General features: G+C 33.4%; 1 protein-coding gene across 1 annotated transcript in view; it reads right to left on the bottom strand.

Annotated features, from left to right (window-relative positions):
• LOC115877072 (neuroligin-4, Y-linked-like) overlaps positions 1-23,915 on the bottom strand; it is a 259,288-nt gene that overhangs the window by 37,765 nt on the left and 197,608 nt on the right. Inside the window, exon 9 of the mRNA XM_030893146.1 lies at positions 4,952-5,098. Coding sequence (XP_030749006.1) covers positions 4,952-5,098 — 147 coding nt within the window. The remainder of the gene's footprint in view (positions 1-4,951; positions 5,099-23,915) is intronic.

The raw sequence follows: 23,915 nt of genomic DNA on the forward strand, positions 1-23,915 counted from the left end.
TTAATGTAAGCGTTCAGAACCTCGAAATTAGTGGAATAAATTAGTAGTTTCAATCAGAGTAGAAGTTTGTTACTCTAATTTCAATGCAAACGTTCAGAACGTCAAAATTAGTGGTAGTAATTTTCAAGCTTTATTCAGAACCTCGAAATTAGTGGAATAAATTAGTGGTTTCAGTCAGAGTAGAAGTTTGTTACTCTAATTTCAATGCAAGCGTTCAAAACCTCAAAATTAGTGGCAGTAATTTTCAAGCTTTATTCAGAACCTCGAAATTAGTGGAATAAGATGGTGGTTTCAATTATTACAGTAGAAATTTGTTCCTCTAATTTTAATGTAAGCGTTCAGAACGTCAAAATTAGTGGTAGTAATTTTCAATTAGTAGAAAAAGTTAACAAAACTTTAACGTCTTCCACTAATTATACTTACCACTAAATAAACAAATTTGCGGGTAATGCGGGTAACGCCATTTTGGCTTTTGATTATCTACCATCAAGAGAAATTGTGGTTAGAATAAAAAGTTTAATATTTTATAAGCTATTTATTAGGCTTTCTCTGTAGATATATACAACTAGACTACCGCAAGTTGTTGCTAGGATATTCTATTAATTTTAATTTTATTTTTTAAACATTGTTATCGAAAGCTCATATTATGTATAAAGTATAATTGAAACCACTAATTTATTCAACTAATTTTGAGCTTCGCTGAATGATACTTATGGTTCAATGGATTTTTCAATCTTGCCTTCAACCATCAACACGACAGAGCTTTTTATTACCTGCCCTAGCAATGGTATCAAAAGGAACTATTTCTTTGAATGTTGTAGACTATTTGGGTGTTTTATCTTTGGTATTTTTGATAAGCGGTTGCTATTTTGTGGATATTATTGTTTCCCCTCTTTGTATAAGTTTTGGCTGTTAAGTCATATACGACACTCCATGCCTGAATGAGTGAATTGTGTTGGTGTTATTTTGTGTATTTAGTTTTATTTTACTTTTGAAGAAATCCTTTAATGCTAAACAAGCTATTTTCGATACGCTGATTAAGAATTTTCAATCGCTTGAGCCAAAACGCTAGGCATCCTAAAGAAAATCGTAAATATTTGGATGTTTTCCTGATTACGATCCGAATTAGAATTTAGCCAGTTAATTATCATCCGCTTCTTGATTTATTCGACGTCGCGCAAACACGGAAACTGAACTTTCGGCAGTAGTAGTTTAGTTCTGGAAAAGCGAGAATTTCTACAAATTTGCAAGATGGCAATTAGCCAGAGTGTTGGTTTAAGAGGTGTCGGTTGGATAATGTACAGCTACGACTATCAGAGGAAAACTAAAGTTTGTAATTCTTTTGTCTGTTATTTTTTGAGGGAGTATTTTGCTCTGTCGATAACACTCTACCAGTTCCTCAATAAGTGCAAATCACTTTACCATCGAAAAAGCACCTTTTCACGTTTGTTTGCTTCTTGAATCGTCTCTAATGCTTTATTTTTATTGAAGATATTAGAGCTTTTGAAGTAGACAGTAATGATTTACAGCAATTTTAGCATTACAGACATGCCTTTGCTTTTGGTCCTCATCAACACACCTTTGAAACAGTGGCTATCGTTTTTGTAATGTCACTGTCATTAGGAAGGCATATTATTATTCTTTTTTTTAAATCGTCTTCATGAAGCTGACCTGGATGCTATAGAATGGATCACAGAATGCTCTAGAATGGATCTTGTAGTGTAAATTATAGTTGTTCGTTTTTACTGTAACATAGTGATATCTCTCTTACGCATCTGATTGTTGATTTTTGAATTGTTTTGATTTTTTTTAGAATTATTTTTGTATTGATTTATTTTTTATTTTCTTGATATCATGTGTACTCTTAATACGCCATACGAATTATATATATTCTTTTTTAGCAGTTATTCCAGAGGTACCAGTTTTATGTTCAGGAATTTATCTCTTCTAGAGGTGTGTAGTTCGTAAATGAACTAGTGCCAATGAAATATTCCGACTACAGAATAAAAAGAACTAGTTTCCCAGGACCTATTCCGAGGTCGAGACACCACCACCTCCATACAAGGCCATTCAACCTTTTCCAATATGGCGGAGATAGAAGTGCTTTATTTGACGCGTATTTTAAACCAATAGACATTTTTCACACAAATGTCGGGTTAGATTACGTAATATTTCACTAATTTTTTAATATATAGGGAGTCTAAAGTTCTCCACATAAGTATGAAATTTTTTGTATTATTACTTTTATGAAAACATCAGTTAGTTACTTTTTATAAAAAAAGGTCTGCTTTCTCAGAAAATAGGTAGTGTTAAAATATTTTGAGGTAGCATATATTGGGTGTTCAAAATCATCGAAAAAAGAAATAACCAGAAAAATATAAAAAAAAGAGCAATATAAACTAAATATTTAATTGCAAACACTTACCTACCATAGTTTAGAACGTTTCATAAATATATACTATTATGGACAGTATAGGAACTTACTTGTCTTAGTAAAAGCCTTGGTAAATGCTCTTGGAATTATAAACTACACTGGCTTGGATAAAAAAATATGGAATATTTTTTCTATGTTTTGCAGCATTACATAAATGGGAATAAATTTAAACTATAATAGGTGAGGATAACTAAAAAATATAATACGAGTTTCAAGATTTTATATAGAAAAAAAACTAAATACCTTTTTGGGGGTTCGTAAGTAAAACTACTTACGCTTAGCTTAGTGTTCTTTACTCTTTCTCTTTACATAGGGCATTGTCTTTGTGGTAAAGACGTCATTCCTTTTTTTGCATAGTTCTTCAATACTTATTTATAATTTTATGACGTAAATTTAACGTTTAAATTTTTTTGAATTGATTTGTATTGTATGACATTTTTTTATTATTTGTATATTTGTTTTTGTGCTTTTTTTGTTTTGCTTTGTCGATGAAGCTGTTTTGGCTTTTTGTACAATAAAGCGTTATTTTTTTTAAACATTAGATATTCTGAACAAGATGGATTTAATAGTTTGATGTTTGATGGTCTTTTTGAGGCATATTTAATGCACTTCTTACCCGAGAACTACTAGTAGGAGTGAAATTATCTCTTTTAATAGCTGTCAACCATTTTTTACAAAGCTCGACATTTTTGGGGAATATAAAAGCAGAAACCTTGGGACCCCCTCTATAATCCCCATGACAATTTGGAATAGAGCATGTAAAAGGCATGCTACAATAAAATGTCAACCCTTTAATACCTATCTTTTGATTATTGTAAGTAACCATTATAAAGTACTATGCAGACTGGCGGTGAAGGCTTTTTACTAATTTAGGTTAGGTTAGGTTAAGATGTTACCTTAATAAATACTTCTAGTTCTTACCTTAAAATAATTAATAATACAGGAGTAGATACGACAAGCACAAAAGTTTGAAATTCCCTATGTGGAATGTCTGGTTTGGATTTTTATTACACCCTTATTTTATCACAATTTTCTGATCACACCATGCACTAAACACTAAGAACTAAACAAACGTGTTGCAGAAGCACAACAAACTGGAGATAATTAATTATTTCTGGTATGCAAACGAAACGATGGTTAAAGGTAAACAACAGCCTTCGCCGCCATATTTGTCTTGCCCATATCATGTTGATTGGCCTTGAGTGGAGGGGGTAATGGTCGAGACTGCGACCGATATATAGTAATATGCGACGGCGACGGATCGGCCAGCGGGATCGTAGCCTGATGCTAGGCAAGAGTGGGGAGTGCCAGCCGTATGTTATCGGATCCGCACCTAGAGGAACTAGAGGAACTAAATAAAAGACTAATTTACGTACGGATCGGCCAGTGCGATCGTAGCCCGATGCTAGGCGGTAGTGGAGAGTGCCAGCCGTATGTTACCTGTCCCGGACCAAAAGGACTGAGAGGAACTAGTTCACGGGAATCTATTGAGTCGGCAGATCCGAGACATAATACAAGGCGACGACGATGGATTCGGCCTTGTCTATTGCCACAGCCGTCGTAATTACCACAGAATATGGTAGTGGATACTGTTTTTGATTTTTAGTTTGTTCTTTGAATATTTTATGGGAATGTTTCACTTTATTTTTTTAAAATTAGGAAATATCTTATAAAACGAAGTAGATATTCTGAATTTTTAGACAAAAACAAAAAGCTTGAAGAGAGGAACAATACAATTTTTCGTAAAATTTTCGTATTATTTGCTCCAGTTGATTTGTGATAGAGATTTTTAAACTCTAATTTGGAGTTTATTTTTTATTTTTTTACCTGTAATTAAACTTACCTATATGTTTATAACATACGAAGTTACACGTTTCGTTATATGTCGTACATTATAAACATTATACAGATTACCTATTATTACCTGTGAATAGTTCTGACTGACTACGAAACCCATTAGCAAGCAATGGGGATGTCAAAGTTAGTCGGGAACTATTGTGAACTAAAGACCTAGTTCAAGGAACTATTCCTCTGGAGGAATTAGAACTAAGAAACTATTTCATTAAGTATGTAATTATCTACAACTTTTATCTGAAAACTTTTTGTCTAAAATAGATTATAATGAAATTAGGGAGCATTTTTAAAATAGCCAATATTTGTTTTTTTTAAATGTCTAGTTTTTCAAAAACCTAAAAGGCGTATACCTATATTTTGTTTTCACAAAACTGCAATTCTTTTCTTATTTGACCGACTCTCTAATTCCAGTAGTTTACAAGATTTACCTATAGAGAACATCGTAGAAAACTCACCCTGTAAATTGTTTAATTTTTTATCAGTTTCCCATGGGCTTTTTACATAGAAAATTCTACCATTAAAACCTTTTTTCAGATGCATAATTTTTATCGTTTCACACGCTCATTTTTCGAACGATTTATGCAAAATGATCAGATAATAAATCCACACCATTCGATATTTCAAATTTTAATACATACATTCGAATTTTTACGCTTTACTTACCCGCATAGTAATGTGGTTCGCGTTCGTAAAAATGGTGATGTCTCATGTTAACGTCTTCATCACCGGGCTGGTGCAGCTGCGGAATCAGATTAAGCCACACGGCCATTTTGTGACCCCTGTAGTGGCTCTTCATTTTCGGTTTAAGAGCTGCAACAATAACTTCAGGTTAGATTTTAGAAAAAATTGAAGAAATAAAAAATCATACTACAATATACCGGGTTCAGCGCATATTTTGTAGGTAAAAATGGTTGTCAAAAAGTTCTGATATAATCATGTCCTATCAAATGCCTCGTTTCAGAGATATCAGGTGTAGAAGTTTTATTTTTATTTCGATTTTTTATAAATAACTTCTAAACTAATGTCAATACTTGGATGAAAATCGTCTAGGTGATTTTTTACATGAGCAATTTGATTTAGATATCTTCCTCCAAATTGTAGGGGACGTCACTACATATTTTTGAGTTGTCTGAAGAGTAATAACTGGTTGCCTGTACCTGTATAAAACTGAGTGAAAATACATTTCCGTATGACTAAACGTTCTCAAGATATTTGCATATGTAAATTATCAATACATGACATTATTGACAAAAAATAAACATGTTGACTAGATAGTTGTTTCACTGAAATGATAAATCTGGGAACTTTCTATTTCTGCGAAAAATGGTTATAAAACAGTTTCTGTTAAACTTTTGACACAAAACATTTAAAATTTATGATTTCAGTCCAATAACTGTCTAGTCAAAATTTGTTAAGTCATTTTTGTTAATGACATGTACTGATTATTTCGATTCCAAATATCTCGAGAACAAAATTATTATGTATTAGTATGTACCCGCGACTTCGTTCGCGTCGAATTAATCATTTGTAATGGTGATGATAAAGCAAAGCAAGAATTTCTATTAACATACTAACTGGATAAAATTTTCTCACATTTATGTCAGCATGAGAAAAAAAAACAATATGGCGCTATTTTACTATATACCTAACTAGGTAATATTTGAGGGGTAGTTTTATCTCGTTGGAATTTGACTTTCGAAAAATCCGTTTGGCAAAAATAAGCTTTTTACGTCAAGCAATTTAAGCAGAATCGTGGTTAATCAATTACCCAACTTTTTGGAACACCATGTATGATTTTTAAAAAAATTCAAAATATGTAAAAAACAAAATAAATTATGCATGTCCAAGCGTTTTTCCGAAAGACTAACCGTTTTTTAAATAAGAAATATTGTAATATTTGAGAGGCGTTTTCACCCTCTTGGAATTTGGGGTTAGAGAAACCCCTCCTTATCAAACCTCTACACCCCATAGTCAATCCGTTTACCAAAAATCAGCTTTAAATGTCAAGCAGTTTAAGCAGGATCGTGATTACTCAATGGTCATATTTTATGAAACACCTTCTATAAATTACAGTTGAGGGTTGGAACCTTTGGTGTTACACAGCAAAATAAAACACTAAATTACCACAATACACCAAAACACTTTTACTTTTACACTGGACGCGCGTTTCGCTAACCATGTTAGCATCATCAGCACATGATTATAACGGAAATGTCACGGAAATTTTGGGAGTTACCTGTGTAAAATTGGAAAGAGGGAAGTCGCGGAATGCCGATACTGTGCTGAACCCAATGATACTCCAGAACACACAATGTTTGCTTGTCCAAGATGGCAACAGGAAAGATGTGAGGTACGCATGACGATTGGTGGCAACATCTCCGCAGATACCTTCTGAAAATCGGTAACAGAAAGAAGAGAAAACTTTGAAGCCATCTCAAAATTGGCCCAACATATACTAGAGGCAAAATACAGCGAAGAGCAGGGGTAATGAAACAAAAAGAACAGTCCGGCGTCTACTTGAGGAGATGCGTCCAGCGGGTCCAGGTAGACGTGGCAGGAGCGAGGGGGTGATGTTTAGTGGGTAGTGTCCTCCAGGCAGCTTAAGGAGAGATTGAGTCCCACACTCCGTACCTAAAGGTATTTTACACCTCCAAAAAAAAAAAATATGATAATAATATATATGATGCTAACATGGTTAGCGAAACGCGCGTCCAGTGTAAAAGTAAAAGTGTTTTGGTGTATTGTGGTGATTTAGTGTTTTATTTTACCTTCTATAAATTTTTAAAAAATCTTAAAATATATAAAACAAAATAAAATATAAGTGTTTATGAGTTTTCCCGAAAAACTCACCGCTTTTTAAATAAAAAATATTTGAGGGGTGGTTTCACCCCCTTAGAACTCGAGTTTCGAAAAATCCCTTCTTATCGAACCTCTACACCCTAAAGTCAATCCGTTTCCCAAAAATCAGCTTTTTACGTCAAGCGCTTTAAGCAGGATCGTGATTGGTGATTAATCAATGGCCAGATTTTTCGAAACACTCTGTATACATTTTTAAAAAATATTAAATTATATAATTTAAATTATGACTCTTGATAAAAAAACAAAATAAAATATACTTGTTTAAGCGTTTTTTCGGAAACTTGGCCGTTTATTAAATAAAAAATATGGAAATATTTGAGGGGTGGTTTCACCCTCTTGGAACTGGAATTTCAAAAAATCCCTTCTTATCGAACCTCTACAACCTAGAATCAACCTGTACGCCAAAATTGAGCTTTTAACGTTGAGTGATTTGAGCAGGATCGTGATTAATCAGTGAGTCAGTCACTTAAGGATTTTATATATTAGTATAGATAGACTATCAAATGTTATTTCTGTAAAAATTCCAATAGTTAAAAAATGTAAATAATCAAAAGTATAAAAATTAACTTTTAAATAACAACTATAGAGAGTAAATAACTATACATATAGAGTAACAATAACTTTAACCTTAATTAGGGTAGGTAGAGTGGTGTCCAGCGCAAAATAATAAATTACACACAAGAGGTAGGTAGTAATTATGTGTGGTTTCCGGTCAGACGGCTATAACACGAGAAGATCTATGATCACCTTAACACAGGATAAAATTATTTCCTGGACCCACGTTAGCCAATTTTATTTATTAAAGGAAGAGAATAAAATTGTATTTAATCCTTCCTTTAATAAATGAAAGAGAACAAAATTATAATTATTAATAAAAATAATTAAATATTCATATAATGAAAATTGGTGATTTTATTAAAGTCACCTATCTAGATGAAACTATTCTAATTTGTTAATTAAAAGGCGTAAAATAATGAAATATTTCTTTCTGGTCGTACGAGTATGCGTCTTAATGAGTATTACAGCTATCATCAATAATTGTTCAAAAACAAGGGTTGAAAAAATTGACTTTATAAGAAAACCACAGCATTAATGTATTTATATGTTTATATATTCTAAAAGTACATGGTATCCCATTTTAGTTGAAACCATACGGTATATCCGTTATTAGTGAAGATAGAAGGATGCGGTTTGCATAAACCTGTCCCACTTTTTTGTCAAACGAAAGATGCTGTAAACAAAATTTTCATAGCCCTCTTTTTTCTGAGCTACAGGGTCTTTGTGAAAATTTTGCAATTTAGGACAGTCCCTGTATCTCCGTTATTGTGAATGATATCGAGAAGGTGAAAATTGATTCTTGTAGAACTTTTTACGTAGAATACAGTGGCGTAGTCTGTTTTTCTACGGAAAAAATATTTTTGAAAATATGAACTAGTTACCTATGTTTTTTTTTGATGGAACGCCCTGTATATTTATAAATTATTTTATTTGGCTTGACATAAGGTTCTCAAGAATATATACCACTCTATAATTATTTTCACTCTTTACTGCAATATTTAAAAGTTTTTATTAAAAGATCATATATATTAATATATTTTTTTTATATATTAGGAAAACTTAACTCTCTACCGCTATTTGTAAATCTTGGAAGTTATCGAATTTTAGATATTCCTTTAGCTAATTTACGTGAAATATACTTTCAGCAAGATGGGGCTTTCCCTAACAACTTTGAAAGTATTAAAATTTTGTTAAATTATTATTTCTGAAAACATTGAATTGGAACCAATGGACCCATATGATGGCCTCCCTGATTCCCGGATTTGTCCGTTCTCGATTTCTGATTTTGGGGATTTTTAAAATATGAAATAATATATCGTGGCAACTACAGCAATGTTGAACACCTGGAAAATGTTTTAATAATGCAAGCTTTTAGATATTTGCAAACCCATCCCATTATAATAAATTCCGCTATAAAAAAAAGGAAAATATATTCAGAGATTCAGTGGTAACAGTTCAAAACTAAAATATATCAATCCCAAATAAAATTTTAATGTGTGTATGACTATTTTAGTAAATACCATTTTGATTTTTATGTTATTTATCACGGCCTACTAATAAAAAAATGATATATTTTAAATATTGAAGTAAAGAGCGAAAATAAATAATATAGAGTGATATATATTTTTGAGAAGCTCATAGCAAGACGGATCATATGATTTATAAATATACAGGGTGTCCCATTTGAAAAAACATAACTTTAGTTCATATTTTCAAAAATATTTTTTCCGTTGAGAAACAGACTACGCCACTGTATTCTACGTAAAAAGTTCTACAAGAATCAGTTTTTACCTTCTCGATACCATCCACAATAACGGAAATCCGGGGTCTGTCCCAAATTGTAAAATTTTCAAAAAGACCCTGTAGCTCAGAAACGAAGAGCGCTATGAAAATTTTGTTTACAGCATTTTCCGTTTGATAAAAAAGTGGGACAGGTTTGTGCAAACCGCACCCTTCTAATTTCACTAATATCGGAGATACCGTATGATTTCAACCAAAATGGGACATCACTCTGTACATAAAATTTCCTACAAATCCCTTAATTTTTATAATTTAATCGCTATGTTTATTAATTTTTTGGGCCCTCTCAAGAAAAAGAAACACAATACAATCTAAAAAATCTACAAAACGTTTCACTTCTAATCAAATCCTAATATATTGAATATAGCTACATACAGTTATCACATTTTTATTACCTAAATCATATTTTTTCTTTGTTGAAATATCTCCCTATAAAATGCTAATATTTCCGGAACGCAAACAGGATGGTAAAGCATCTTTATAAAAAGATTTCTATTGGCAAAAACCTCTATACATATTTATGAAAGAAAAATAACGGCTAAAGTCGCGCCTCTGGCAAGTCCTCCAATTCCAATATTTGTGTTACATTTATTGATCTCTTTAATATTCATACGAGAACGGGCCTGATATAAAGCGAATAAACGTCAAAAACATACGAACAAATGTTATTTGTGTATCTAGCGCAAATGAAACGATGTTCCTCTATATTCAGAAAAATAGAAAAAAATATATTTTTTGATTTTGATTAAAGAGTATATTTATACCGGGTGTGTGATAGTTATTTATGTATCAAGGGAATCATAGGGGTGTTCATTACCGAGACGACAATAATTGACAAATGTTACTAATACTTTATGATTCTTAAATTCTTAAATAATTATATTCAATTCATTATAACTCATTATAATTCTTAAATAATTATACAGGCCCGGCAATGGATCTCTAGGCATAGGAATTACATGCATTGGAATGAAACGCCTATAAAAAGTCTATGCTTAAACAGAGATGGACAACAACTTCCCCGTTTCCACTTCCACTACGACTGTCTACTTAGACAAACTCCAATAAGATAACAAATTTTGGAAATTCCGCCACCTCCCATCCACTCATGATACCCATCTCCCTGCCCTTTATTTATCGCCATTATTTTATTTCCCTTCCCGCGCCACCGCACCTCGCTATTCCGACTACCGTCAGTTCATCACAGAGTTGCCAGGTCTACCGGTTTCGTCTGTAAGCTACCGATCTACCGATTTATAGAAAAATCTAACGATATATTCAACTGCGTCTTTAGTTTTTACAATAGAAGCACTTTTAAAAAGCTGACTTATTTGACTAAAAATTAAGCGACTGCCGCATTGGAATCTGTATAATCTGACTTTATTATTGTTTCATTAAATTTTATTTAGTAATAACACTAAAAATCCTTATTACTCCTTATTAGGCGCGGTATTGGCGACATGCCCGAAAAAGTTGATATCTTTTGAAAAGATTTTATTTCATTCATCTACTAAAGTTGAACCCATATTTTCCCCAAAAATGTAAACAAAAACAAAATTTAAGTTAAGAAACAACCTAAATTCGGACAAATATTTTAGTGGTTTTCCCGTAAAAAAATATATTAATATGAAAAAAGAGTTGAGAGTTGCTACAGCTTTCCCATTGAAATGAAATTAATTTTAGATATCACTGATCAAAATTTGTACAAAGGTAAAAAGTGACTGCTACACTAATTTGTGACTGCTATCCCTACTTGTTATAGTTTTATATGTTTTTATTAATATATTAATATTATTTAATTCAATATTTTTTTTAATATCAAATAATATACCTAGCTATTTCTAATTCTTGTTATATTTATTATATTTGTATTTTATTTGAGTGATCTATTATTACGACACATAGGAATGCTAATTTTGGACTTAAATATTATATTTTATTTCGTTTCTGTACTTTTAATTTTTGTTGAAGATCTACCGAGAATTTTGTTCTCGTATGGAATTATAATCTAACCAACCCGGCAACCCTGTTCGGCTACTCCTTATAAAGTTTTTTTCGGCCTAATTCCTTTGTCACAGCCGCGGCTTTGTCAAGCGCCGCCGCCGACCGACTGTGTCGGGGCGACTGCTAGGAAGATCGTACAGTATTGCCATTTCATAGAATTGCACTTGCTATTTTAGAAATGATTTCAAAGTTTTGCATGTTACTTTTCGTTTTAGAAAGAAGTTATGTGCCTAGAGAAAACATTCTTAAAATTGTTTCGTACTTTATTTAATATTTCATTAAGTAGGCAAGATAATGGGATTAGAAGATTTAGGATTTTGACAAGCCAACATAATTTCGATTTAATTGAATGGCAACACTGTCCGTCCTGTTTCTATTTTTTCGATTCTGTTCTATTAGTAGGCGGTAGCCCCCACACAAGCGTCTTAAAGACCCGCCCGGCGCCCCCTCTCGCAGGGGCTCTCTCGTCGTATCACTTCTATGATCACTTCCCCTATACGATGGTAGGGAAAAGACACTTTATCCGTCTCTGTTGCACTGCAGTGTATTTTGCAGCCTTACCATCTTTTTTTATCGCATTGAAAACCTCCTATTGCTAATATTCCTTTGCCGGTAAACGAATTTCCCGGGGAGTGAACAGCGGCACTCAAAAGTTTTTCAACATTTTCCGGAAAATGTCAAGAAAAATATAAAATTTTCAACATTTTTTTTTCGCAAAAAAAACCTCATAGGCGTGTTTCTGGGGTTGAACTATACTACCAGTTAAAATATCTGCACTCATTTCTGGGACACCCTGTATAACTTGGTAATATTTGAGGGGTAATTTCATCTCGTTGGAATTTGACTTTCGAAAAATCTGTTTGCCAAAAATAAGCTTTTTACGTCACGCAGTTTTAAGCAGAATCGTGGTTAAGAAATTACCCAACTTTTGAACACCCTGTATGATTTTTTTAAAAATTTCAAAATATGTAAAAAAAACAAATAAATTATGCTTGTCCAAGCGTTTTCCCGAAAGACTAACCGTTTTTAAAATAACAGCTATTGTAATATTTGAGGGGCGTTTTCACCCTCTTGGAATTTGAGATTCGAGAAACCCCTCCTTATCGAACCTCTACGCCCCACAGTCAATCCGTTCGCCAAAAATCAGCTTTAAACGTCAAGCAGTTTAAGCAGAATCGTGATTACTCAATGGTCATATTTTATGAAACACCCTGTACAAATTTACAAAAAATCTTAAAATATGTAAAACAACAAAATAAAATATACGTGTTTAAGAGTTTTTCCGAAAAACTCACCGGGTTTTGAATAAAAAATATTTTAATATTTGAGGGATAGTTTCACCCCATTAGAATTCGAGTTTCGACAAATTCCTTCTTATCAAATCCCTACACTCTAAAGTCAATCTGTTTTCCAAAAATCAGCTTTTTACGTCAAGCGCTTTAAGCAGGATGGTGATTAATCAATGACCAGATTTTTCGAAACACCCTGTTTAAATTTTTAAAAAATCTTAAAATATATAAAAAAAAACAAAATAAAATATACGTGTTTAAGAACTTGTGTAACGTGTTCGGAAACTTGGCCGTTTTTTAAATAAAAAATATTGTAATATTTGAGGGGTGGTTTCACCCTCTTGGAACATGTATTTCGAAAAATCCCTTCTTATCGAACCTCTACACCCTAGAATCAACCTCTATGCCAAAATTGAGCTTCTTACGTTGAGTGGTTTGAGCAGGATCGTGATTAATCAGTATGTCAGTCACTTAAGGATTTTATATATTAGTATAGATTACTTTTCAAACCAGTAAAAAAATACGTAGATGGTGCCTTCTACAAGTAGGAGTCATATTGACGTCAAATAAATGTAACACAACATCAACATGTAAATGTTGATGTTGATGAAATTATTTGGAAACAATCGAAATAAAAATGAAACTTCTACACCCTTGTATCTCCGAAACTAAGCATTTTAGAGCATACATTTATACGATTTTTTTTACTTATTATTTTTATCTGCAGAATATGCTGCATTTCCGGAATACATTTGGACCACCCTGTATTTCTCCCATTTTAAACTGACACAAACGTTGCCTTTATTAAAAACGTTTTCTTTTTGTCAAAAGAAAACGTCTTTCTTTTAGACACTCACCTAACATAGAGCTTTGACATAGAGTAGTTAGATGTGTGTCCATTTTCATTTTATATTACCCCAAAACCTATTATAGTACCTCACAACCTATAAGAGATAGAAGGAATTATGGCATCTTAATTCCCGTTAATAATCTCCCAAGGGAGTTATGACTCTATTTATTGGTAGCGTAACCAAGAAGATATAAGCTTATATTAATTCAGTAAGCAATAAAATACTTCGGCTGCTACTGGACGCCATTTTTAGCTGAATTAAGATGGAGAAAGCGTGCCTCGCAGTCCGACAAACTGTTCTCCTTTGCGATTCTACTCTCGAACTTGTTTCATTTCTCGACTTATTGCATCTCCGCTCTTCTTCCCATTTAATTGTCTGATCGATGTTTGTTTTATTCAAATAATTGTTGCAGAGGGATTAAACCAAGATGAGACGAGAATTATAAAATAAGTTTTGGAATAGAGGATATTTAATTTATAATATCATTTACTTAACTTTAACAATAATGAAAACATAAAATTTACAAATGTCTATAACTCTGTGGCGGATTCATCTCTCCAAAAAAGTCCTATGTGTATTTAGCCACTGTAAGAAATTCTACAAAATAAAATAGTTTATTTTTTTGTAAATACTGCTGCGTTAATCCAACGGAGACTAATTAATGTCGACAAAAAAACTGTGAGTGAATATATTGAGCTTACATCGTTATGTATGAAACAAAATTGTTTTCAATTTAATAACTTTTTTGAACAGCGGGAAGGCACAGCAATGGGTAATCCATTGTCTCCATTTTTGGCTAATTTATTCATGAGCAGGTTTGAAGTGGAGGCTAAGAATCAGTTTGAGTATTTTCCAAGAGTATGATTTAGGTATGTGGATGATATTTCTGCTGTTTTTGACACGCATTCGGACACCATAGATAATTTTATTTCTAAGTTAAATAATCGTTTTCCTTCCATTAAATTTACGCATGAAATTGAGAACAACGACAGATTACCATTTCTAGATGTATTAGTTACTAGAAATACTAATAATTGCCTGGAATTTGATATCTATAGGAAAAATACAACCACACGCAGATATATTCCTAATGAATCACATCATAGTGTTGAACATAAAATAGCTAGTTTAAATTTCTTAGTTCATAGATTACTTAGTTTCCCACTTTCCAACGAAAGATATGAAATAGAAAGAGATTACATTAGGAATGTAGCTGAGTGTAATAGATATTCTCCTTCACTAGTTGATAAATTAATTAGAAAACGTAGGTATGGGTTAATGATTTCTGAAAATTCGACTTTTCAAGTGGAGAAAGATACGTCTAAATATTTTTCGATACCGTTTGATAGAGAGTTATCCCGTGGTCTAAAAGGAATTTTTAAGAATGTCAATTATAAACTTGTGTATAGTGCTAATAATAAATTACAACAATTATTAGGTAATCCAAAGGATAAAACACCTCCACTGGAAAGGTCGGGTATTTATGAAATTTCTTGTAAAGATTGTAATCAGAAATACGTTGCGCAAACTAGAAGATCAATATTAACTAGATTTAAAGAACATTTAGCTCAGATAAGATATGGTAGACCGGATAAATCTTGCGTTGCCGAACATATTGTTGATAAAGAACATTGTATAGATCTTAATAATTTAAAATTAATTAAACAAGTCTCAAATTACAGGCAATTAGATGCATATGAAAGCATCAGAATTAATAAATGTAAAGATTGGAACAGAGACAACGGTCCAATTCCTTCAAGTTTTTTTGTTCCTACTACTCTAGTGGCGGAAATCTAACTGTTACGCTCAGTGGGCTCTGACTCGGTTGGCTAGATTTTGCCACGGCCACTCGGTGCCCACTGAGCGAGTATATAAACGCTCAACTTGTAGATTGTACTTTAGTTTATAATCATCTGCTGATGATGCTAACATGGTTAGCGAAACGCGCGTCCCGTGTAAAAGTAAAAGTGTTTTTTGGTTTATTGTGGTGATTTAGTGTTTTTATTTAGCAGTTGCTTACTAACAAACAAATTTGCCTAACGGACAAAAAAATACTTAACGTTTCGGAAAGTGTATCTCCTTCCGTCTTCGGAAGCAAAAAAAAATACAAAGAACAAAGAATAAAACTATTTAAAATATCTGAATGCAACTATTCGAGAACAGTGTAGTTTTTTTTAAAACAGATAAGTCTACAAAAACCTTTGTCGTTCTGTTCAAAAAATAAAATTTAAAAAATACCAAGTCTTGTCACGCAGGTTTTTTTTGGAAGAACCCATTCTCAAGGCATTGTTTGTCAAAATTAATATTCGTTTTTCTTCGCAATAACAAAGAATTTTTCTTTCTCATATTTTCCTTAATTGTAGCAGTCTCGTCTTTCATCTCTCAAACATCTCCGGGAAACTTTATATCGGTTTTATGTACCAAGGAAAACTCCGAATGTGCCGTTTTTTTATTCTTGTTACAAATTCGACTTTGAAATATACCCGAACAAAGTCGAACAAATGAGTTTTTACCGCAGCAGCAAAACTTTTCGATGAAATTTGATCTATCCCAATTCTTATATTGTTATATAACTGGTTTTGATGTCTGCCTTTTGTGCCACTGTGTATGTGCGGCATCAACTTCATACGTTGTATCGAAACTCGATTAGAGATGGGCTGAAATATTGATTTTAACTAAGAGTTCGAGCCGAGTATGTTAAAATAGACGTTTAAAATAAGAGTTTATTCTTATTTTTGATATTTTATTAATATATTTTTCTATGTTCACATTAATTATTAGAATATACAGGGTGGCGCACCTCGTCCGTTCGTCCGTCTTGAAGGAATGTTATATCTGTCCACATTCCTCGATCCATTTTATTCACCTCGAATGATTTGTGGTAGTGATAAAGAGGGGCCTCATGTGGTAGTGATAAAGAAGGGGATCTCATTTGGAGTAGATGTCCCCTAATTGAATCCCCCATCTTTAAGTGTTCTGTTTCTGTGCTATTCCCCAGAGTCTTATTCTTGGCTCTTAAAATAACGGATTGTTAAATAAAGACACATCTCTAAACCGGACAAACGGAAGAATTGAACGAACGAAAGAATGAAACTAAATAGAAAAGGAAATTGTAAATTGCTAAAGCTTCGGCCAGATCAAAATCGAGTTGCACTTTATTGCCGAAGAAGATCTACAAGGGAAAATTGCATTTCAGTTACGTACGCCGTAAAAACCGAGCTTAAAAGAATATATTCCTCAAATTTTATTTACTAAATAAAATTTTCCTGGCGCTATTCGATCGATCTCATCGAGAATATAAATTTTCCCGGATAGTTTTTAGAATAATAAATTGTTGCACATATTTTGGAGAGAGCAAGTTAATCACCGGGCCCTTATAGATCTATCGTGTTACCCTTTTTTGAGTTATAACTCATCATAGAGTGTCAGGGCTTTGACATAAGCCGCATTTCTGTCGAATTTCTGTCTATTTCCAGTTGTCTTGATCCACTTCGGTTTGCCTCGGCCTATTTTCGATTCTTAAAAACGCCTGAAAACTACTGGTGAGGAGGGCGTGGGGGGATTTTTTTGACGTTTCCTGTTGCTTCGTTCAATTTTGTTTCGTTTTGAGCTATTTCCCAATCGTGGCGGTATCTGTACCCGAGGCAAAGAACTTTTTTTTCATAAATCTCAGTGAAATATGTAAACCTAGACGTTTCTAAAATAGCTGTTGTTACGATGATATTTCGTTAATTACATCTCGTTTCATGTTGATATATATTCCACAAGATTAATACCTGAACACGTGTAATATGTAGAGTACCATACCATACCATACCGCCATTACTCGCTGACGAGTATTTGACACGCATCAGAACATGGTCACGCAACGCGTTTTCTTTCATGAGCTTTTCTGTGATTGAAAAGCCCGATACGTGATGTTATCTATCTACCGCACTCCAGACATTCAAAAATTTCATTGCTTTGTTGCCTCTTTACTTTTTGGTTGTCGCTGTTAACTGACTTTACAATTCTTCTCCATTCCGTTCTATTGTGAGCCGCCTCTTCCCACTCATTCTGCTTGTTAATTCCTTTTAAGTTTTCGTGGAAAATATCGTTGTACCTTTTGAGTTGTCCACCCGGCCTCCTCTTACCGTCTACAATCTCACCGTAAAGCAGACATTTTGGTATGCCGTTTTCTTGCATTCTGCATACGTGACCAGCCCATCTTAAGCGGGACTTTGTAATCATGACTTCAATACTCTCGCAGTTAGCTTTTTCAAGGACCGATACGTTTGAGACATGATGGAACCATTTTATTTTTAAGAGTTGTCTAAGATGTCTCTGTTGCAATTTGTTTAATGCGTTCATGTGTCGGCGGTACGGCACCCAGGTTTCGCTTCCATATAACATGGTGGGAATTATTATCACTCGGTACACTGCAAGTTTCGTTTTCGTGCTCTAGTCATGATTGTAGAAAACCCTTTAGAATCTTTTAATTTCCAGAATGCTCTTGAGGCGCTGCTAATCCTGTGCTGAATTTCAGAGTCGATATTGGCCTTTTCCGAAATCAAACTGCCGAGGTAATTGAATTCCGCTACATATTCCAACAGCTCATCTCCGATTTTTATAGCATTGTTGTGATCTTCCGGGGGAGTGCACATGATTTTAGTTTTACTGATGTTCAGTTTAAGTCCTAAGGCCTCGTATGCCCATGTATATGTGTTCAACATTTCTTGCAATTGCTGTAACGTATTTGCAACTAGAGCACAGTCATCAGCGTATTGAAGTTCTGTGATGAATTGTGTACGTGTTTTTGCCCTGAGTCTTTTTATGTTGAACAGACCGCCGTCGTATCTGTATCTAATGCCCAAACCTCTCTCCTGCAGTTTGCTGTCCACTATAATGGAGAGCGCTGCCATGAATATATTGAATAGAAGAGGCGCTAAGACACATCCCTGCCTAACGCCTGTGTTTGTTAGGAAGAGATCACTCAGGTGATCCATGATATGACACTCTTGATTTGTTGTTGTTATGGAGGCTTTTACACACTGTAAGAAATTTGATGGGTACTCCGAACTTTTTCATAATTGCCCAAAGTGCATCTCTGTTCACAGAGCCGAAGGCTTTTGTTAGATCGATGAATGCAACGTAAAGTTTAGACTGCTGCTCTTTTACTTTTTAATATGTAGAGTAGATATTTAAGAACAGAACTTTTCACATTCAATCTGCAGGAATATAATTACAATATGTTTATTATTTAATCTTATTATAATGAATTACTATATAAAATTGTATATGTTATGTTTGTTCACGCGGCCTTAATTGATTGACATAACAGTAGTATCGCTTGATGAATAATACTGGCAACATCATCAATAGATTGAGCTGATTGGGAAAATTATTGATTGACCCGATGTCAATAAAAGATACTTGTATATATAATAATGACATGGTTTGATATAAATCCATTCAAAAATAAAAAATAGACGATTTTTTAAATAGTTTAACACCATGGATTATGACCTATAAAAGACCGACCGCCAGAACAGTTAGTCCTGCGTAATCTGCGGATTATTGCCCTGCAGTTTTACAATTTTAAGTTTTGGAAATATATTTTTTTACTATATTGTAATTAATAATATTAGACAATGATTAAAACTAAATATTCTTGTGTAACATTAGAGGAATCGCCAATTTAATCTATCTTAAATATTTTTTTTAATCTATCTTAAATCTAAAATCTTAATTAAATAGATATTTATTCATACTCCATGTTTACTTATTTTTCTGGAGCCACCACAACGTTTGACCTTGTTTGCTACATTTCACAAAATAGTACGAAGTAAAATAACTAATTTTATTTTATAGATTTTTTTTTACAGTACAAGTGGCGAAATACCAATTGGAATTTTTTTGAAGAGAATTTTTTTTTAGAAATCAAAAACCGAATCAGATAACTCAATAAATTAAAGATCCTTTTGTATAATTTTCTAGTAAGCTGACACCTCCTCATTGGCACAAATGCTTTATAGCTCCAACTCCAATGATATTTTTACGTCATATAAGTAAGAAATTAATTGCGCCCAGGTCGGAGATATGAGAAATAGTTTTAGAAGCGGCCGTCGGCAATGGCGCGGTCATTCGGGGGAAACCCACATTAGAGGGATGAAATAGGGCGAGGAATAACCCTTCCGAGTATATCACGAGGCTTAATTTCGGACCACGGTTTATCAATGTTCCGGCTGAACGGTTTGTCTTAAGAGGATTGAGAAATTTACTATAATTTGATTTATACCAGCCGTATTATACGCCGGCGTGGCTGGTTTAATTTGATTTAACCTGTTTCGGATCTGCCGATTGCCGAAATGCTCCCTTAAAAGTGTTGCTGTATCTCGGGTAAGTTGGTAAACTTTGAAAATTGCCGGAAGTTCGGATCTGTGCTATTAATTATAACTTAATCCAGTGACGGTTTGTTTTGGTTTAGTTTGTTTTTCCGTAAAAAAAAACGGTGGGAATGTATGTTCTTTCACTCAGTAGTTTTATACAGGTACAGACGAAAAGTTATTACTTTTCAAACCAGTTAAAAAAATATGTGTGTTCGGTTTGGTAATATATGACCCTAGATCATATATACTTACGTGGATAAGTAAATCATTATGGAAACTGTCGCAAACATATCAACGACTTCCATTTATCTTCTTTTTTTGTTGCACACGCGATGCTTCTACTCTATCTATCCATTTCGAGGACCTAGCGTCCCCGCGCCAAATTTGAACATTAATTTTAAAAATTTAATTTGTAAAATGCATATATTTCAACAATAACATTGTTATTGCTTAATTTACTACCATAAACTGCCCAAGCAGCATTTGGACGTCGGGACAACGTTGTGTCACGCGACCAAACGTCGCGTCGGGGCGCAACGTCGGCACAACCTCGTGCCAACCCTAGTCTGCACTAGTTTGGAGAATAATTTTTGGGTCGAAACGACGTTGGATACCGACGTTGGCTAGAAGCCTAATTTAGTACAAACTGCAACGTTGTTTAAAATCCTAATTCATAGAAATACAAAACTAATATGGCGTCTAAGTCGCGTTTATCCTAAATTGGGATAATTATAGTAAAAATATTATTTTTATGATTTAGTTAGAGACATATGTCAGATGGCAGTGAAGGAAAACAAAACAAAAGTATTTAAGTGTGGAGGATGTTTGAAGATCATAATTATTGAAACACTTTAACCGACTCTGTAACTCGTTACCCAAGGCTAAAAAGTTAAACGCAAACAACTTTATTGATAAATGTATTGTTTCTACTTTGGAAAATACTAATGGGCCTTAAAATTAAAGAAGTTTTAAAAATTTTCTTGATTTTTTTTTTAAAGTAAAATGAGAATAATTTATTCGCAGTCGAAAAAATTGTTTCCGCGTGTTTTTTAGGGTCAAATATTTCAAGTTAATGTATTCAAAAAGCAGGAATTGCTATTTTAGGAACGAAATATTTTCTTATTTAACAACATGGCGGCTTTCACTTTGTTATTTTGGAGATTAAGATGGAGTAGTTCGAGTAGTCGCATACTGGACTAATAAAGTCGCAGTTCGGCCTTAACAGGTAGTATACTAGTCGCAAGATTGCCTAATTTAGTCATCCTAGAGTCTAGCTTGTGCCGCCCTCTATAATCTAAATAAACGAGGAAGTGGATAAACTATCGGTAATATATGTCGATGTATATTTAAATTTAGTTTTATATGTACCTTTCTTATGTCCCATTTTAATTAAGTTTTTTTTATAAAAACAAAAACAGCACTGAACTGTCTGACTGAACAGAACAATGAAGTGAAAATTTAAGATTTAAGGTTATGGTTCAATACAGTTGCAAAAAGGTAGTGACTCGACGTCCTACCAACGTAAGAATAAGGAAATCTAAACAACGTTGGAATTAGTGAAACAGACGACGTTTGCATAACGTTGGAATAGGTCCTGAAACTGACGTCGGAAAACTCAATATTGTCCAACGTTGTAACTACGTTGTCCGAATCACCTAAAGATCACTTAAGCAAAAAAGGTTACAAGATAACGTTTATTCGACGTCGCAGAAGCTTCTACTTTGCTGTAGTACTAGTTCAACGTCGGCACAACGTTATAAAAACGTTTAAATTTATTTTAATACCCAAGGTAGGGAGCTAACTATTTTTTGTAACTAATCCAACGTTGTATTTAGTAAACATGTGGTCGCAAGTCGTGAAAATGCTACTTGGGTGAATACTTTACTTGCCTATGAAAAGATAATTCGGGGACCTTTATATTAGAACTTGCATACACCAAACACGTTTTAGTCATTTTTAACAATGTATAATTTGTACTGTCTAAACCTTATAAAATTGTGATTATTTTGGAAATACGTGCAACGTTTAATGCGCATGGGCACAAAGTAAGGTCGTCAGAAAAGGCAAATCTATTGAACCTTTCATAAGTGCAATAAAGAAGGTTTCAAAATGGCATGTCGTGATGTTGGAGACATATTTTCTAATGCTAAACTTATGGCGTTGATTTATCCACGTAAGTATAATATATGATCTAGGTATTTGATATATAATGATGACGTAACGCTGAACGATGTCTTTATATATTTCTCTTCAACATGATTGTTTTCAAATGTATGCGGAAACTATAATTTGTATTCTAAAATGAGATTAATTTACCTCTTGCCGATACCTGTTATCCGATGGAACAGCGCTGCCAAACAAAATCCGACACCCATCCAGGCAGCTTACAAGGTTTCGAATGTCATTAAGTGGCCCGCTTGGACCTTGTTGCGGCCCGACCACTGTCAACATATCCAACGTATTTTAGTCACACGCCATATAATGCATCTGTGGCTCGCTACACGCTCTACATTGTTATTGCGGAGGATCGGATGAGGCCGGTGTGGAAATAATGGTTATGGGCTGCGATATTACGTTTTATTGCTAGTACTATTTTTCGCAGTTAAACGGTCGGCTATTTGTCATATTAAAATGATTAGAACGGTTGTAAATTTTGATTTATATCGGGTGAATTTTTAAGCGGTATTTGTGGATAATCATTCAAAGTATTTCTACCGAACTTTTGGCGTGAAATAAAATCTAGGAGAACGATTTTAACCCTTTATAGGGTAGTACTAATTATTTTCTACTTTGATCAAATTGACTTCAAAAATATATAAATTAGCACAAAGGGAGGATATCTTCTTAATAACATTTTTCAAAAATGTAGTAGTTAAGGCTCAACGAGGGCCAAATAACCCGAAAAACCAAATTTCTTTAAAGAATTTGAATGAGAATTTGAAATTTTTCAAGAACTCGAATATTATATGGAAGCGAAACCTGGGTGCCGATGCCGTACCGCCGCACAGTGTTTCAATATGGGAAAAAAGTGGACATTTAAGTATAAAGTCAACATTGAAAAGTACTATTTTTTTTCATCATCACAAATTGGCAATACCCTACGCTATGTCGGTTCACATTATTTTTTTTACAACATTTAGTTTTCGAATAAATTTAATTGAAACTTGCCCTTCCGTAAGTCACAAAAATTTAGCCAAAAACCTTGCCCATTTTACAAACAAATGTGCTACAAAAGTATTGCTTGATTAAAAATTATTTTTTGTGTGCAAAACCTATAAACCTTTGGTAATGTATATCTGTTAATTTTTCAAGAAATTATGCAGTAAGTAGACGGGAAACGTTTTTCTTTTTAGTTGAAGTAATTTTTTTACAAAATTAATGTTTCCGTTGACTTATAAAAAATTGTTTAGATTTATTTAAGTTGGCAAATATCTTGTTTGATAGGGCCACCTTTAGGGAAAAAAAGCCTATATTTTTTATTTGCTAATATTTGCTATTCTTAGAAAAAAATGTTTTTATTTCACATTCTGCAGAGGTATTTATTTTGCATTAGTCGATACGGATTCAAATAAAGGCGCATAAACTTTCAACCCTTCATTTGTGGATAAGATGTATGGAATGTCTCCTTCATATTGCAAACAATATAGATTTTAAGTCATGGTCGGCAAAGAGAGAAAACAAAACGTTTAAAGAAGAAAGAAGGAAAACAATTAAAAAAGCCTTTAGAGATGAGCTAGGAATAATATTTGATGTCGTTAAACAAGGACATGGAACAACAAACGATGGTAACACGGCCAGAACTTTCTTCAGAAATCACGAAGGAACCTCGCGATTAACTGGTATAGACAGCAACCTAATTTATCGGTTTGCAGTTATCCTTCAAGTCACTTCATGTGAG

Source organism: Sitophilus oryzae, unplaced genomic scaffold, assembly GCF_002938485.1.
Source record: "Sitophilus oryzae breed Bouriz unplaced genomic scaffold, Soryzae_2.0 scaffold_1442_pilon_pilon, whole genome shotgun sequence".
NCBI classification, from domain to species: Eukaryota; Metazoa; Arthropoda; class Insecta; order Coleoptera; family Curculionidae; genus Sitophilus; species Sitophilus oryzae.